This window comes from Pseudophryne corroboree, chromosome 9, assembly GCF_028390025.1.
Source record: "Pseudophryne corroboree isolate aPseCor3 chromosome 9, aPseCor3.hap2, whole genome shotgun sequence".
NCBI classification, from domain to species: Eukaryota; Metazoa; Chordata; class Amphibia; order Anura; family Myobatrachidae; genus Pseudophryne; species Pseudophryne corroboree.
Genome location: NC_086452.1, coordinates 253,846,873 through 253,862,670, shown reverse-complemented (window position 1 = coordinate 253,862,670; position 15,798 = coordinate 253,846,873). Strand labels below are relative to the sequence as shown.

Sequence of the window (15,798 nt, the reverse complement as noted above, 5' to 3'; positions counted from 1 at the left end):
CGGAGCCCTCTCTAACTTTAAGATAAATTATTCCAAATCTATTGCCATGAATTTAACTACCTCTCCTGATGTAGTAGAGGATCTGAAACGCTCCTTCCCTTTTACTTGGCACGACCACAAATTTAAATATTTGGGGGTGCTACAATCCAACGATTTATCCAAATTATTCTCCCTGAATTTTAACCCCCTGTTGGTGAAGCTTCGCCTAGACTTCCAGAAATGGAAGAAATTAAGATTATCGTGGTTTGGCAGGATCAATGTTGTCAAAATGAATGCCCTTCCTAGGATATTATTCTTTCTCCAAACCCTTCCTATACACATCCCCCTACTTTGGTTCCGAGACGTCCAGACTCTTATTCGTGCATTTGTTTGGGGATGCAAAACACCTAGATTTAAGCACGACATTTTATTTAGGAGAAAGCATCAAGGTGGGCAACAACTCCCACATATTTCTAGCTACTATCATGCAGTACATTTGAATAGGATTCTGGAATGGTCACAGGCTAAAGATCGCAAACAATGGGTTCTTCTGGAGGAAGGATGCCTCCCACATTATATTGAAATTGTACCTTGGCTTCCTATCCTTCTGAAGATTACCCACCCCACGGTTTCCCCCACGCTTAAATTATGGGCCACGCTGAGATCTAAGAGCCATATATCCTCCAAATGGTCCCCTTTAACCTCTTTTCTCCATATTCCCGAATTTGTTCCAGGTCTCCATGGGACAGCTTTTGCTCCATGGGCGGAAGCCGGGATTTTCAGGGTCGGTCAGCTGGTGAGCTCGGGTAGGGTGCGCTCATTTTCAGATATTCAGTCTCATTGGAATATACATAGTTCTGATTTTTGAAAGTTCCTGCAGGTTCATCATTTCATAACATCTTCCAAGAACTTTTCTGATATAACTAGAGATCTCACCGTGTTCGAAAAACTATGCGTCTCTCCTAGTTCTCCTACACATACTATCTCACAAATGTATGCGCTTATCATGGAAGACTTGTTTCCGCAACCTCCAGGGCTACCTAAACAGATCAATTGGGATTCCGTATTTAGTAACGCCCAGGCGAGCTCTTTATGTTTATCAACATTAGAGACTCTCTATAAACTCATATATAGGTGGTATAGGACTGCTCTTGTTCTTAATAAAATGTTTCCCTCTCTCTCGAATCTTTGCTGGAGATGTAGAAACGCCCCAGGGAGCTTTGTGCACATATGGTGGAACTGCCCTCTTATAACTCCATTTTGGACAGAGGTATTTAAGTGTTCCGAACTGATAGTGGGGGATGTAGTCCCAAAAGACCCGGGTTTTTGGCTCCTCAATCACACCTCCGCGGGCGCGCATTCCTACAAATGCTCCCTATTGAGACATCTTAGCAATGCTGCAAAAGCGGTTATTCCAACTCTTTGGAGATCCACCTCACCACCCTCGATTAAATTATGGTATACAAAGATTGATTACATTTTAGATATGGAAGACCTTATCTCCTTCTCATCTGGGAAAACCGTTAACTTCACAGCTTTTTGGTGTCCCTGGTATGATTTTAAAGAATCTCCTGTGTATCGGTCCTATATAACTACATAGTTCTTCTCCCATTCCGTGTAATGTGTCTTTCTAGCATGTTTCAGATCCCTAATTGAAAAGGTTCCCCCCCTTATCTCCCAAAGGACTCGTCCTCTCTATGCAGACACTCTTACCTGACCCTACACTTTATAACTTTCCCCTTCTCTTTCTTCCTCTTCTTCCCTCTCTTTCTCTCCTTTCCTATTTTCCTAAGCTGTTTTGTTAGAATGTTCCCCTTTTACATGTTCTGATGTTGAAAAATAAGCAGACAACTTTATTCCATACTTTGGGTGCTTTAAACGTTTTGTATTGACATATATGATATGCAATGATCCTGTCCCCTTCTTTTGGAAATGTACTGTTGTGATGATTTGTCTGCTGCCTTAATTAATAAAAAACTGTTTAAATAAAAAAAAAATAGTTTCTAGCAACAATAATCAAATATAAACACTGCATAATAAGGAAAAAATAAGATTTTAAACCTACCGGTAAATCTTTTTCTCCTAGTCCGTAGAGGATGCTGGGGACTTCGTAAGGACCATGGGGATAGACGGGCTCCGCAGGAGACATGGGCACTAAAAAGAACTTTATGGGTGTGCACTGGCTCCTCCCTCTATTCCCCTCCTCCAGACCTCAGTTAGAGAAACTGTGCCCAGAGGAGACGGACAGTACGAGGAAAGGATTTCTGTTAATCTAAGGGCAAGATTCATACCAGCCCACACCATCCACACCGTATAACATGGAATATACGAACCAGTTAACAGCATGAAACCAAACAGTATCAGTCTGAGACTGATCAAAACTGTAACAAAACCCTTAAGTAAGCAAAAACTATATACAAGTCTTGCAGATGTAGTCCGCACTGGGACAGGCGCCCAGCATCCTCTACAGACTAGGAGAAAAAGATTTACCGGTAGGTTTAAAATCTTATATTCCCTTACGTCCTAGAGGATGCTGGGGACTCCGTAAGGACCATGGGGATTATACCAAAGCTCCAAAACGGGCGGGAGAGTGCGGATGGCTCTGCAGCACCGATTGAGCAAACATGAGGTCCTCATCAGCCAGGGTATCAAACTTGTAGAACTTCGCAAAGGTGTTTGAACCCGACCAAGTAGCAGCTCTGCACAGCTGTAAAGCCGAGACACCTCGGGCAGCCGCCCAAGAAGAGCCCACCTTCCTAGTGGAATGGGCTTTTACAGAATTTGGTAACGGCAATCCAGCCGTAGAATGAGCCTGCTGAATCGTGTTACAGATCCAGCGAGCAATAGTCTGCTTCAAAGCAGGAGCACCAACCTTGTTGGCTGCATACAGGACAAACAGTGCCTCTGTTTTCCTAACCTGGGCCGTTCTGGCCACATAAATTTTCAATGCCCTGACCACATCAAGGGACTCGGAATCCTCCAAGTCCCGTGTAGCCACAGGTACCACAATAGGTTGGTTCATATGAAAAGAAGAAACCACCTTGGGCAAAAATTGAGGACGAGTCCGCAACTCTGCTCTATCCACATGGAAAATCAGATAGGGGCTATTGTGAGATAAAGCCGCCAACTCCGACACTCGTCTTGCCGATGCCAAGGCCAACAACATGACCACTTTCAAAGTGAGATATTTTAATTCCACCGATTTAAGCGGTTTAAACCAGTGAGACTTAAGGAACCGCAACACCACGTTAAGGTCCCAGGGTGCCACATGAGGTACAAAAGGAGGCTGGATATACAGCACTCCCTTCACAAAAGTCTGGACTTCTGGGAGAGAAGCCAATTCCTTCTGAAAGAAAATGGATAGGGCCGAAATCTGAACCTTAATAGAGCCTAATTTTAGGCCCAAATTCACTCCCGTTTGTAGGAAGTGAAGGAAACGGCCCAAATGGAATTCTTCCGGAGGAGCATTCTGGACTCACACCAAGATACGTACTTTCTCCATATCCGGTGATAATGTTTCGCTGTAACGTCTTTCCTATCCTTTATCAGAGTAGGAATGACCTCATCCGGAATGCCCTTTTCCGCTAGGATCCGGCGTTCAACCGCCATGCCGTCAAACGTAGCCGCGGTAAGTCTTGGAACAGACAGGGCCCCTGTTGTAACAGGTCCTCTCTGAGAGGGAGAGGCCACGGATCTTCTGTGAGCATTTCCTGCAGATCCGAATACCAGGCCCTTCGCGGCCAATCTGGAACAATAAGAATTGTCTGTACTCCTCTTCGTCTTATGATTCTCAATATCTTTGAGATAAGCGGAAGAGGAGGGAACACATAGACTGACTGAAACACCTATGGTGTCACCAGGGCGTCCACCGCCACTGCCTGAGGGTCCCTCGACCTGGCGCAATACTTCGGTTGTTTCTTGTTGAGGCGTGACGCCATCATGTCTATCTGAGGCAGTCCTCCTTCCGACTTGCAATCTGTGCGAAGACTTCCTGATGAAGTCCCCACTCTCTTGGATGTAGATCGGTTCTGCTGAGGAAGTCTGCTTCCCAGTTGTCTACTCCCGGAATGAAGACTGCGGTCAGGGCGCTTACATGATTTTCCGCCCAGCGAAGAATCCTGGTGGCTTCCGCCATTGCCACTCTGCTCTTTGTTCCGCCTTGGCGGTTTACATGGGCCACTGCGGTGATGTTGTCTGACTGGATCAGAACCGGTAGGTCGCAAAGAAAATTTTCCGCTTGTCGAAGGGCGTTGTATATGGCTCTCAACTCCAGTTCGTTGATGTGAAGACAAGACCCTGGAAGTTTCTTCCCTGTGTGACTGCACCCCAACCTCGGAGGCTCGCGTCCGTGTTTACCAGAACCCAGTCCTGAATGCCGAACCTGCAACACTCCAGAAGGTGAGCACTCTGCAGCCACCACAGGAGAGATACCCTAGCCCTGAGGGACAGGGTGATCATCTGATGAATCTGTAGATGTGAACCGGACCACTTGTCCAGAAGGTCCCATTGAAACGTTCTCGCATGGAACCTGCCGAATGGAATGGCTCGTAAGTCGCCACCATCTTTCCCAGAACTTGAGTGCAGTGATGCACCGACACCCTCGTTGGCTTCAATAGGTCCCTGACCAAAGGCATGAGTTCTTGGGCCTTTTCCATCGGAAGATAAACCCTTTTCTGGTCTGTATCCAGAATCATGCCTAAGAAGGGCAAACAAGTCGTTGGAATCAACTGTGACTTCGGGATATTGAGAATCCAGCCGTGCTGTTGCAACACCCTCAGGGAGAGTGATACGCTGTTCAGCAACTGTTCTCTCGATCTCGCTTTTATTAGGAGATCGTCCAAGTATGGGATAATTGTGACACCCTGCTTGCGCAGGAGCACCATCATTTCCGCCATAACCTTGGTGGAAATCCTCGGGGCCGTGGAAAGCCCTGACGGCAACGTCTGAAATTGGTAATGACAATCCTGTACAGCAAACCTCAGGAATGCCTGATGAGGCGGATATATGGGGACATGAAGGTATGCATCCTTTATGTCCAGGGACACCATATAATCCCCCCCTTCCAGGCTGGCGATGACTGCTCTGAGCGACTCCATCTTGAACTTGAACCTTTTTAAGTATAGGTTTAAGGATTTTAAATTCAAAATGGGCCTGACCGAACCGTCCGGTTTCGGGACAACAAACAGGGTTGAGTAATGGGTGTGGTTCATCAAATCGACAGTGTCTAGGTCGACAATGTTTAGGTCGACCACTATAGGTCGACAGTCACTAGGTCGACATGGATGGAAGGTCAACAGGGTTTCTAGGTCGACATGTGCTAGGTCGACAGGTCTAAAGGTCGATATGAGGATTTTTTTTGTGTCGTTTTCTTCGTAGAGTGACCGGGATCCCAAATTAGTGCACTGCGTCCCCTCGCATGGCTCGCTTCGCTCGCCATGCTTCGGGCATGGTGCCTTCGCTTCGCTCGACACACTTTACCGTTCCAATCGTAGTCCACGTACGAAAAAATTCAAAAAAATAATTAAAAAAAAAAAACTCATGTCGACCTTTAGACCTGTCGACCTAGCACATGTCGACATAGAAACCCTGTCGACCTTCCATCCATGTCGACCTAGTGACTGTCGACCTATAGTGGTCGACCTAAACATTGTCGACCTAGACACTGTCGATCTTCAGACCGGATCCCTTGAGTAATACCCCATTCCCTGCTGCAGCAGGGGGACTTTGACCACCACTTGTTGAAGACACAATTTTTGAATAGCCTTTAACACTATCTCCCTCTCTAGGGGAGAAGCCGGTAGGGCCGATTTGAAAAACCGGTGAGTAGGCATCTCTTTGAATTCCAGCTTGCAACCCTGGGAAACAATTTCTATTGCCCAGGGATCCACCTGTGATTGAACCCAGACGTGGCTGAAAAGTCGAAGACGTGCCCCCACTGGGGCGGACTCCCTCAGCGGAGCCCCAGCGTCATGCGGTGGATTTTGTAGAGGCCGGGGAGGACTTCTGCTTCTGGGAACTGGCTGTGGCTGGCAGCTTTTTCCCCTTGCCTTTACCTCTGGCAAGAAAGGAAGATCCCCGCACTCTCTTGGGTTTATGCGACCGAATGGATTGCATCTGATAATGTGGCGGTTTCTTAGGATGTGAGGAAACATAAGGCAAAATAGTTGATTTACCTGCCGTAGCCGTGGAAACTAGGTCCATGAGACCTTCCCCAAATAATTCCTCACCCTTGTAAGGTAAAACCTCCATTTGCCTCTTTGCCGGGTCCATAGGGCTCGCCTAGCCGAAATCGCCATAGCGTTGGCTCTGGAACCCAGTAGGCCAATGTCTCTCTGAGCATCTCTCATATATAGGACAGCATCTTTAATATGACCCAGGGTCAATAAAATGGTTTCCATATCCAGCGAATCTATATCAGCAGATAAGGTATCCGTCCACGCCGCTACAGCGCTACAAACCCAAGCCGACGCTATCGCCGGTCTGAGTAAGGTACCAGTATGCGTGTAAATAGACTTCAAGGTAGTTTCCTGCCTGCGATCAGCAGGATCCTTGAGGGTTGCCGTATCTTGAGATGGCAGCACTACCTTTTTGGATAAGCGTGTCAACGCTTTGTCCACCCTTATGGAGGATTCCCACCGTATCCTGTCCTTAGCCGGGAAAGGATACGCCATAAAAATCCTTTTGGGAATCTGCAGTTTTTTATCTGGAGATTCCCAAGCCTTTTCAAATAATTCGTTCAGCTCATGAGATGGAGGAAAGGTTACCTCAGGTTTCTTTTCTTTAAACATGTGGACCCTCGTGTCAGGGACAGAGGGTTCATCCGTGATATGCAACACCTCTTTTATAGCAATAATCATATAATGAATACTTTTAGCCAATTTTGGCTGCAACTTGGCATCATCGTAATCGACACTGGAATCAGAATCCGTGTCGGTATCAGTGTCTACTATTTGGGATAGTGGGCGCTTTTGAGACCCAGAAGGACCCTGTGACATAGTGAAAGGCAGGGCTACAGTCCCTGGACTCAGCTTTGTCCAACCTTTTGTACAATAAATTCACATTTGCATTTAAACCATTCCACATATCCAACCAGTCAGGTGTCGGCGTTTCCGACGGAGACACCACACTCATTTGCTCCACCTCCTCCCTAGAAGAGCCTTCTGTTTCAGACATGCCGACACACGCGTACCGACACACCACACACTTAGGGAATTCTCTATCTGGGGACAGTTCCCCCACAAGGCCCTTTGGAGAGATAGAGAGAGAGTATGCCAGCACACACCCAGCGCCAATGACCCACGGAAAAAAATTACCCAGATAGCGATTTTATTTCTTAAATATATAACACTGCGCCAAATTATGTGCCCCCCCTTCTTTCCAACCCTCTGTCACCGTGTTCAGCAGGGGAGATTCCGGGGAGCCAGCTTCTCAGCGGTGTGCTGTGGAGAAAATGGCGCTGGTGAGTGTTGAGGATCAAGCTCCGCCCCCTCAGCGGCGGGCTTCGGTCCCGCTTGATTTCGTTTAAAACTGGCGGGGTATGTTAGAATATACAGTGCAAAGCCCATATATGTCCTATATAGCCAGAACAGAGGTTTAAATTGCTGCCCAGGGCGCCCCCCCCCCAGCGCCCTGCACCCTTACAGTGCCTGTCGTGTGTGTGTTGTGTGGGAGCAATGGCGCGCAGCGTTACCGCTGCGCGTTACCTCTATGAAGATCTGAAGTCTTCTGCCGCCTCTGAAGTCTTCTTTTTTCTCATACTACCCGGCTTCTATCTTCCGGCTCTGTGAGGAGGACGGCGGCGCGGCTCCGGGACGAACAGCTAGGAGAGACCTGCGTTCCGACTCCCTCTGGCGCTAATTGTGTCCAGTAGCCTAAGAAGCAGTTAAGTAGGTCTGCTTCTCTCTCCTCAGTCCCTCGATGCAGGGAGCCTGTTGCCAGCAGGCTCCCTGAAAATAAAAAAAACTAACAAAAATTATTTCTTTTCAGGAAACTCAGGAGAGCTCCCTGTAATGCACCCAGTCTCCTCTGGGCACTGTATCAAACTGAGGTCTGGAGGAGGGGCATAGAGGGAGGAGCCAGTACACACCCATATCTAAAGTTCTTTTTAGTGCCCATGTCTCCTGCGGAGCCCGTCTATCCCCATGGTCCTTACGGAGTCCCCAGCATCCTCTAGGACGTAAGAGAAATGTATTTCTACACAATATTGGGGTGCAATGTAACAATGAGCACATTATCATATACTATTTTATAGTAAAGCAACCCTGTCAATTTATCTTGTGCACATCTATGGGGTGTGAAGCAAAATAATCAGTGGTGTTGATATGCTACTCTGGAATCCACATCATGGCCATTGTGAATAACTGAATTGCCCCCTAAAAGTGTTTAAAAAAATGGTGAAAAACTGCTAACTAGATAAGGCCTGATATTCCCAGGTAAACAGCATCACTTGCAAAACACACAACAACCCAAAATACCCAGACCATAAATGAGTAATGTATTAAAAAAGTACCGATAATGGACTGTCATCCTTTAGCCATGTAATTTCTGGTGCTGGGATAGCATCAGATTTACATTCCAGACTAATTTGCTTATTTTGCAGCACTGTAATATTATGGATTCCGCTGATGCCGGCAATGTTTGGAGGCACTACAAAAAACAAAATGCATAGTTATTATAAATAAGGTGTCACATATTACTTTACTTACTGCAAAATGTATAGTTGTCAATAAATGGCTTTATGTAACTATGAAGAAGTCCATATCAGTCAGTCGAGATTTGGATTATATTTTATTGATTTTGACATATCTACACTTATTTCTACTGTTACATTAATTATTTAGTTACATTATGTAGATATAATATTGCATGTGTGTGTTATATGATAACTATAGCATTAACTCTGAAATGTCAAATCCACTCAGGGCTGTTAGTCATGTCATTACATTATCAACTATTTCCTTGGACATGTAACAGTTCCAGGCTCTGAGCATGTCTATGCCTTGAGGGAATAATTAAGACCTAGCTAGGATGTGCACCAACTAGATAAGGAGGGCTTTTTTGTATACCAATAAATTATATTTATGTGAACCAATGATCTTTGTGCGTGTATATTGAGTTTAGTTGTGCAGAATGTGTGGACTCCTTTGTTATGCAGGTATTAGTAATGCAGTAATGCAGCTAAATTACCAAACAAGAAGATCAGTTCTGATACAAGTTCCGTTTCATGCCCATCAACCAGTGAGTATGGCTGTATTATTTGCTTAATAAATCACAAGGCCTGATCTTAAGCCGGTTGAAACTGGATATGTCCTTTGGTCAATTATAATTCCACTGGTGTGTATATTAATTCTGCCAAATATCCAACTGTACACACATTATCAACAGTTGACCAATATCCTTATCCCAGGAGCCTGACACTGCAACAGGAGGGGCTAGCAGAGGGGAGACAGAAGCTGTACAGCCTATTGCTGCAGTGCACAGCTCCTGGTATAAGGACACAGCCTGTGTACCCCCTCTGATGGCCCCTCTTCCTCCTCCTCCTCACTCACAGCCTTGGCTGGACCTGCCTGGCTAGCTGCTGCTTCCTGAATGCTTTGGCTGCAACAAGAGGTACACATGAGATCACCAACAGGTAAATTAGGGTATAGTAGTTATCGTTAAAATAATTGTTTAATGCTTTATTGGGGTTAAATAAGATTAAGTTTATTTTTGAATAGACTGAGGTAGTTACTGTAATTATGGGATTAATGTACATGAATGGAATTATTTGACGGTGGGGCTAATAATGAAGGTAATGATAATTAAGAGGTTCATTTTTTAAATTGTATTGAATGGGGTTGTTACAATAATGCTAAAGATCATATCATTCAGCAATCAGGCTGCAAATGTGGACCTTTTTTTATATATACAATTGTTTCTATTATATTTACATCATAATGAATGGATTTTTCTTATTACATTGTCCTTTCTTGCCTTAATAATGGGCAATCATTTTTATATCAGCTCTTTAAATAGTATGTAGATGGAAAAGGAATGCTTAATTTTGTAGTGTGTGTATAATTTTACCACCATACCTAGATAGTGTAGAACAATGCCTGAGCAATGGTGTCTATACCAACAGAGGTGATAACACTATTTGAACTTACTATGAACCTTTACAGAAAATTCTTTTTTAGCGTCTCCTGCACGGTTTGATACCACACAAGTATAAAGTCCAATGTGCTCTTCCTAGAACCATTAAAAAAAACATGTTATACATTTCAGCAGCAGCTATAATAAATATAGCAGACAATATGAATTGTTCAAAAATAAGTAATATAATCTATAACCTAAAGCTAGTTAAAAGCATAACAAGAGATAAGGGCCTGATTCAGAGGTGGACGCAATTGCAGTAGTGTCTATTGCTGCAGCCACTGATGGATCTTGATGCTAATGCAGCAGCCAATGGTCGTCCTACTGAGACATCTACAAGCTGCTGATCTAAACCACCGCTGTGCGTACAAAGATGTAAGTCGCACCTTTGTAGATCGCAGGCACCAGTCCTGTGGAGGCGCAGATTGTCTGCCTGGACATGGCCGCCTTGTCAGTGCAACTGTGTCTTTGGATGCAGTCACTTCCCATGACACACATGCCTATGGGTGGCCACCCCCAATTACCACCCACCAAAATTGCATAGGTCAGCATGAAATATGGATCTGCGACTTTGTGCTGTAACTGTCAGGACGCATGCACGGTGCAGCTCAGATGCATATGGAGAGTAAAGACACTGGCCACTTGTGTCTGATGACGCCACATCATCACGTCTGAATCAGGCCCAAGATCTAAATTAAATTACACACTACAAAAACATATATTGACACAATAGAATTTTGCTGGATGTATTTTTAATACTGTAGTACCTGGGCACTTGCTATGTGAAGTATCTGTCCTCCTCTCATGAAGCTGACATTGTCAGTCTGAGAAACCATCTGGCCATCTTTAAGCCAAGTTATTATCGGGGGTGGGAAACCCATTGTGTAGCAAACAAGGTCTAATTGGTTATTGACAACCACTGACAATTCATCTGTGTTTTCTGATCCATTAATATGCGGGGGCTCTACAGATTAAGGAGAAAACATACAAGACATACAAAGTAAACTAATATAGCTTTATATAGTACACTATGTGATGAGCTGCTTGATTGTGTTTCATTTTTCCTAAAGTGATTTGTTTTTTATTGATCAATTAGTAACATAATTTCAGCAATATACAGTTCCTGTAATATATCCTACATTTATTGCCTACAGTAATTAACATATCTTTTCAGAACACAAGAATACCATCTGTAAATCTAAATGTGTTACAGTCTGGAAAGTACATTTATTATTTTCAATATACAGAAGTGGTGACCACTATCCATTTACTCATAACAGCATTGTGAAGTGTGTTACCAGAGCCGGCCCTAGACATAGGTAAACTAGGCAAATGCCTAGGGCAGATTCTGCTGATTAAAATGATATGCAGCATGCCTATATTCTGTGTGTGACTGCGGCTCTATCTGCGTACGAAATGTACTACTAATGTGCGGCATTTTGTGTATAAGTTGTACTACAGTACTTTGTGGCATAACATATAGAAAGGGAACTACTGTGTGGTCTAATGTGAATAAAGAGCAATATGATGTGGTGTAATGTGAATAAGGGGCAGTACTGTGAGGAGTAACGTAGTACTACTGTGTGCTGTAACATGAATAAGAGACACTATTGCATGATATAATGTGAATAAAATTGCAGTACTGTGTGGCGTAATTTGAATTGGGGGTATCATTGTATGGCCATGCAAGAACACGCCCCATTTTGGGCTGCGTACTGTTCCTATTTAAAATATGAGGGTAGGAGCACCAAAATGAGGACTGCTATTGGTGACGGATGATGGTGCTGGGAAAGGGGTACAGGGTCAGAGGCGGATCTAGTGTCTGTGCTAGGGGGCACCAGGCAAAATCTTGCCTAGGGCATCATATTGGTTAGGGATGGCTCTGTGTGTTACAGTTGTGAACTTACCAAGAACATCGAGTATGAAGTGCTTGCGGACACTGCCTGCCTCGTTAGCTGCAATACATGTGTATCTGCCAATGTCACTCATGTCTGTATTCGGGATCTGCAGTACCATCCTTTCACCCTGTACATGATGAATAGCATTTCCATCTTTTAGCCACGACATATGGGGCACAGGATGCCCATCAGCAATACATGTCATTATGGTAGGGTTTCCCTTTACAGTGGACAGCTGTTCAGTTATGTCTGCATCATCCATGCTCGGCAACACTGTAGAAGAATGCACAATACAAATAAAATACACACCATATAAGGTAAAGTAGCACATGGGTTAAATCACGTTATTGGGAGACCAAATGATTATATATATATATATATATATATATATATATATATATTTATTTATTTATTTATTTATTTAGGATTTTGTAAAGAACCTAACAGATCTTCCCATCTAGTTGATGGTCAGATGGTCAGAGTTATGTTTTCACTGATTGCAGAATTGGTAATCTTTTGCTGTTACATTTATTCTTATTTTCCTCTAAATTATATTTATACAAGCTGAGCTAGTGTGTGTGTGTGTGTGTGTGTGTGTGTGTGTGTGTGTGTTTGCATTTAAGAGGTGACCCATCTTATATTTCTACTGTACTGTATTCTGCAGTCTTTAAACTCATAAAGAATTGATCTAATTATTTGTATTTTGTGTAATCTGACAGGTTAAGGTGGGAATTGCATAAAATGACCAATTTGCTCTCAAAATCAATGCATCAGATATATCTGAAAAGTCCCGCACCTTTCATGGAAACTGGGACACTAGCGGTTTCATACCTCTGCCACATGGACAACAGCTCATTAAATTACAGTGCAGATTCTGAAAATGCCGTCTTTTTCAACTCTACTCAGTCTGATCTTGTACTTCTATTCCCTATATTCAGGTCATGCCTGGCACAGGATCAGCCTCTCACCATGCTGAAGCCTGATGCGTGTACTGACTGGAGACCCTACACAGGCTTCCGGCTATGAGGCTAGCTACATGCCATCACACTGTTGTATTATGTAGTGGCCATCAGGTGGGTAGCACAGTAAAGCTTTCTGCCACCCTCCTATGGTTTATTGACATCATTTAGCAGCAGATTCAAGTGATCTGATATTCTCTATGCATAGTTTAGTCTAGGTGTCCAATTTGATTTTCTTGCTCCATAATCGCTGCTTATTTATTTTGCAACTGTTGTACAGTGACTAATATTTATGCGGCCATCAGCAGATTTATGTTACATGTCTATAATTTCTCATTTTCATAGTATGAGTTATTGAACACATTGGGGGAGATTCAAATGTTTGAAAAGTCAGTTGGGAGTCTGTTTTTTCCTATCTAATAGACAGGAAAAAACACACCCAACCGACTTTTCAAAGATTTGAATCTCCCCCACAGTGTTTGTTCTAGAAACATTTAAGGAGTCAAGCACTCACTGTATAAGGGAAGCTACTGTATTTAGCTCTGCAAAAACTTCTTATCCAAACAGATAAAAGGAAAATTGAAAGATGTCAAGCGTATTTTCTCCCCTGTTACAATCAATACTTTGCTGATGCTAAATCAAGAAAAATGTGTTTTACAAACTTGTATTTTTGAAAGTAATGGTGTTTATTCCAAATTGTGAAGCTAACAATACAAGAATGGAAATTAAACAGGAGAATGACTTTATTGCAGATGGTGAGTAAATTAATAAAATGATCATACAGTTAATATGTAAAATAATATAGATTGGTAAGACGACATTCTACAATGTTACTATGGGGGAGATATAAGAAGAGGTGGTAAGAGTCAAATGTGCTATTATAGCAACTGTGGGTTACACACTTTTCTAAACACAAACATGCATGTTTACACTCTTCAGCAACATATACATATTACCCAAGACAAGACAAACAATGCACACGAACTTTACCATATATCACAACAATGGATACCAATACATTGGAATGTCATAGGAGGCAAACATACCGTAGACTTTTAAATTGTAATCTTTTTTGTCCACGCCAGCTCTGTTTGAAGCAATACAAGTGTAGGAACCTTCATCAGATTTCTGTACTCTGGAAATCCTACAAACAAATCAGATGCAAAGAATTCAAGGAGACAGTTTGTACAAACTAATATAAATGTTCAGGGTCATACTGGCCCACAGGGGTACAGGGGAATTCCTTGGTGGGCCCCAGTGCCTGGGGCCCCACCCCCTCCTCAAGGGATCAGGTTCTAGAGTGTGTACCTAAATTATACATTATACCTATGTTACCTTATACTGCACTGGACTATGGTGTATTCTCTACAGTGCAATGCTGTTATTAATCTGGTACATTATCATGATGCACTAGAAGTATTTATTATATACATTTATCAAGGGGCCCAGAACATGCACTCTCTAATAGTTAGCCAAGCCTTTGAGCATGGGCCCCTACCCTGGCATTCCCCCAGTGGGCTCTTCATGCCCCAGTGTCTGGTACATCTTAAAATAATTTGGAATACTTAAGTTCATACCATTTAATTTAAGTCAGCAATGTATTACTTAAAATTACTAGAGTCTGTGATGTTATCACTAACTTTATTATAGTACAAAATAAAACAGGGTCAAGAAAAAGACAATGAAAAGGTAGACCGTTAAATAGACAAAGAAAGAGTTTCACTTTTTGCCCAGAAGAAGGGATTCTAATGGGAAATTATTCTAACAATTTCCTCTTTTTGCTACTAAATCTGATATACTGTACAGAACTTGTGTGTAAGGAATTGCAACTGCGACGGCATTTGTGAATATCTCTGAATTAGGCCATATTGTATACTGAGCTGTACTCAGTGACGTGTGGTGAGGTCAGTGGCTAGGGAGGCACTGGCAGCTAACCCACCCCCCTCCCCCATACAGTGGGAAAAAAAAGTGTAGTCCCCCACACATCACTAAACCAGCACCAGGCAGAACCAGCAAGGGGGGATAATGCCATAGCAGGGGAGACACTCAGTGTGGGGTCCCCCTGCCATAACATTAATCTGCCCCCCCAAGCTAGTCAGCCCAGGGCTGGAATTCCTCAGAAAGTGGGGACCCCAAAAAATCAAAATGGGGTCCACCCTCCTGAGCAATGACCAGCACTGGGCTGATATCCCAGTGTTATGTCCCGCACCCCTGATGGCGGTGGGTGCGGGGTTCGTTGTCTGTTAATATTGTTCTTTACAGGTGTCCTACAGGTCCCAGCAAGCTTGCCCCAGCATGCTGGCACTTGGAGAACCACAAGTGCAAGCATGCCCGAATATAAAGTGCCCACTGGCACCTGTAGTTCACCTGTAAAGAAAATATTAAAATAAAACACCACACAGTCTTAGAGAAAAAAAGTATTATTAGTCAGGGTCTTCACCTAGGAGGCGGTCCAGGGCTTCCGGCGTCTTCAACTGGGAGTCCGCCGCCTTCCCAGGGCTTCCGGCGGCGTCTACCTCCGGCGTCTTCACCTGGGAGGTGGCGGCCTTTAAGCTCTTTTGCATGTCTGCCGCCTTCCCAGGGCTTCCGGCGTCTTCACCTGGGGGGCCGTCGCCTCCCTAGGGCTTCCGGGGTTTTCCTCTGGTGTCTTTACTTGAGAGGCGGTGGCCTTTAATCTCTTTTGCATGGCCGCTGCCTCCCCAGGGCTTCCGGCGTCTTCACCTGGTGGGCGGTCGCTGTTCAACTCTTTTGCATAGCCGCCGCCCATCCAGGACTTCCACAGCGTTTTCTTTCTTCAGAAGCTCTTCACTGCTCCTCCTCCGCCGTCGAAC

General features: G+C 44.0%; 1 protein-coding gene across 3 annotated transcripts in view; it reads right to left on the bottom strand.

The window, feature by feature from the left end:
- HMCN1 (hemicentin 1) overlaps nucleotides 1-15,798 on the bottom strand; it is a 1,072,092-nt gene that overhangs the window by 429,789 nt on the left and 626,505 nt on the right. For all 3 annotated transcript variants that reach the window (XM_063940215.1, XM_063940214.1, XM_063940213.1), the window contains 5 exons: nucleotides 14,014-14,111; nucleotides 12,018-12,281; nucleotides 10,878-11,074; nucleotides 10,125-10,206; nucleotides 8,489-8,625 (listed from right to left, as the gene is read on the bottom strand). In XM_063940215.1, coding sequence (XP_063796285.1) covers nucleotides 8,489-8,625; nucleotides 10,125-10,206; nucleotides 10,878-11,074; nucleotides 12,018-12,281; nucleotides 14,014-14,111 — 778 coding nt within the window. The remainder of the gene's footprint in view (nucleotides 1-8,488; nucleotides 8,626-10,124; nucleotides 10,207-10,877; nucleotides 11,075-12,017; nucleotides 12,282-14,013; nucleotides 14,112-15,798) is intronic.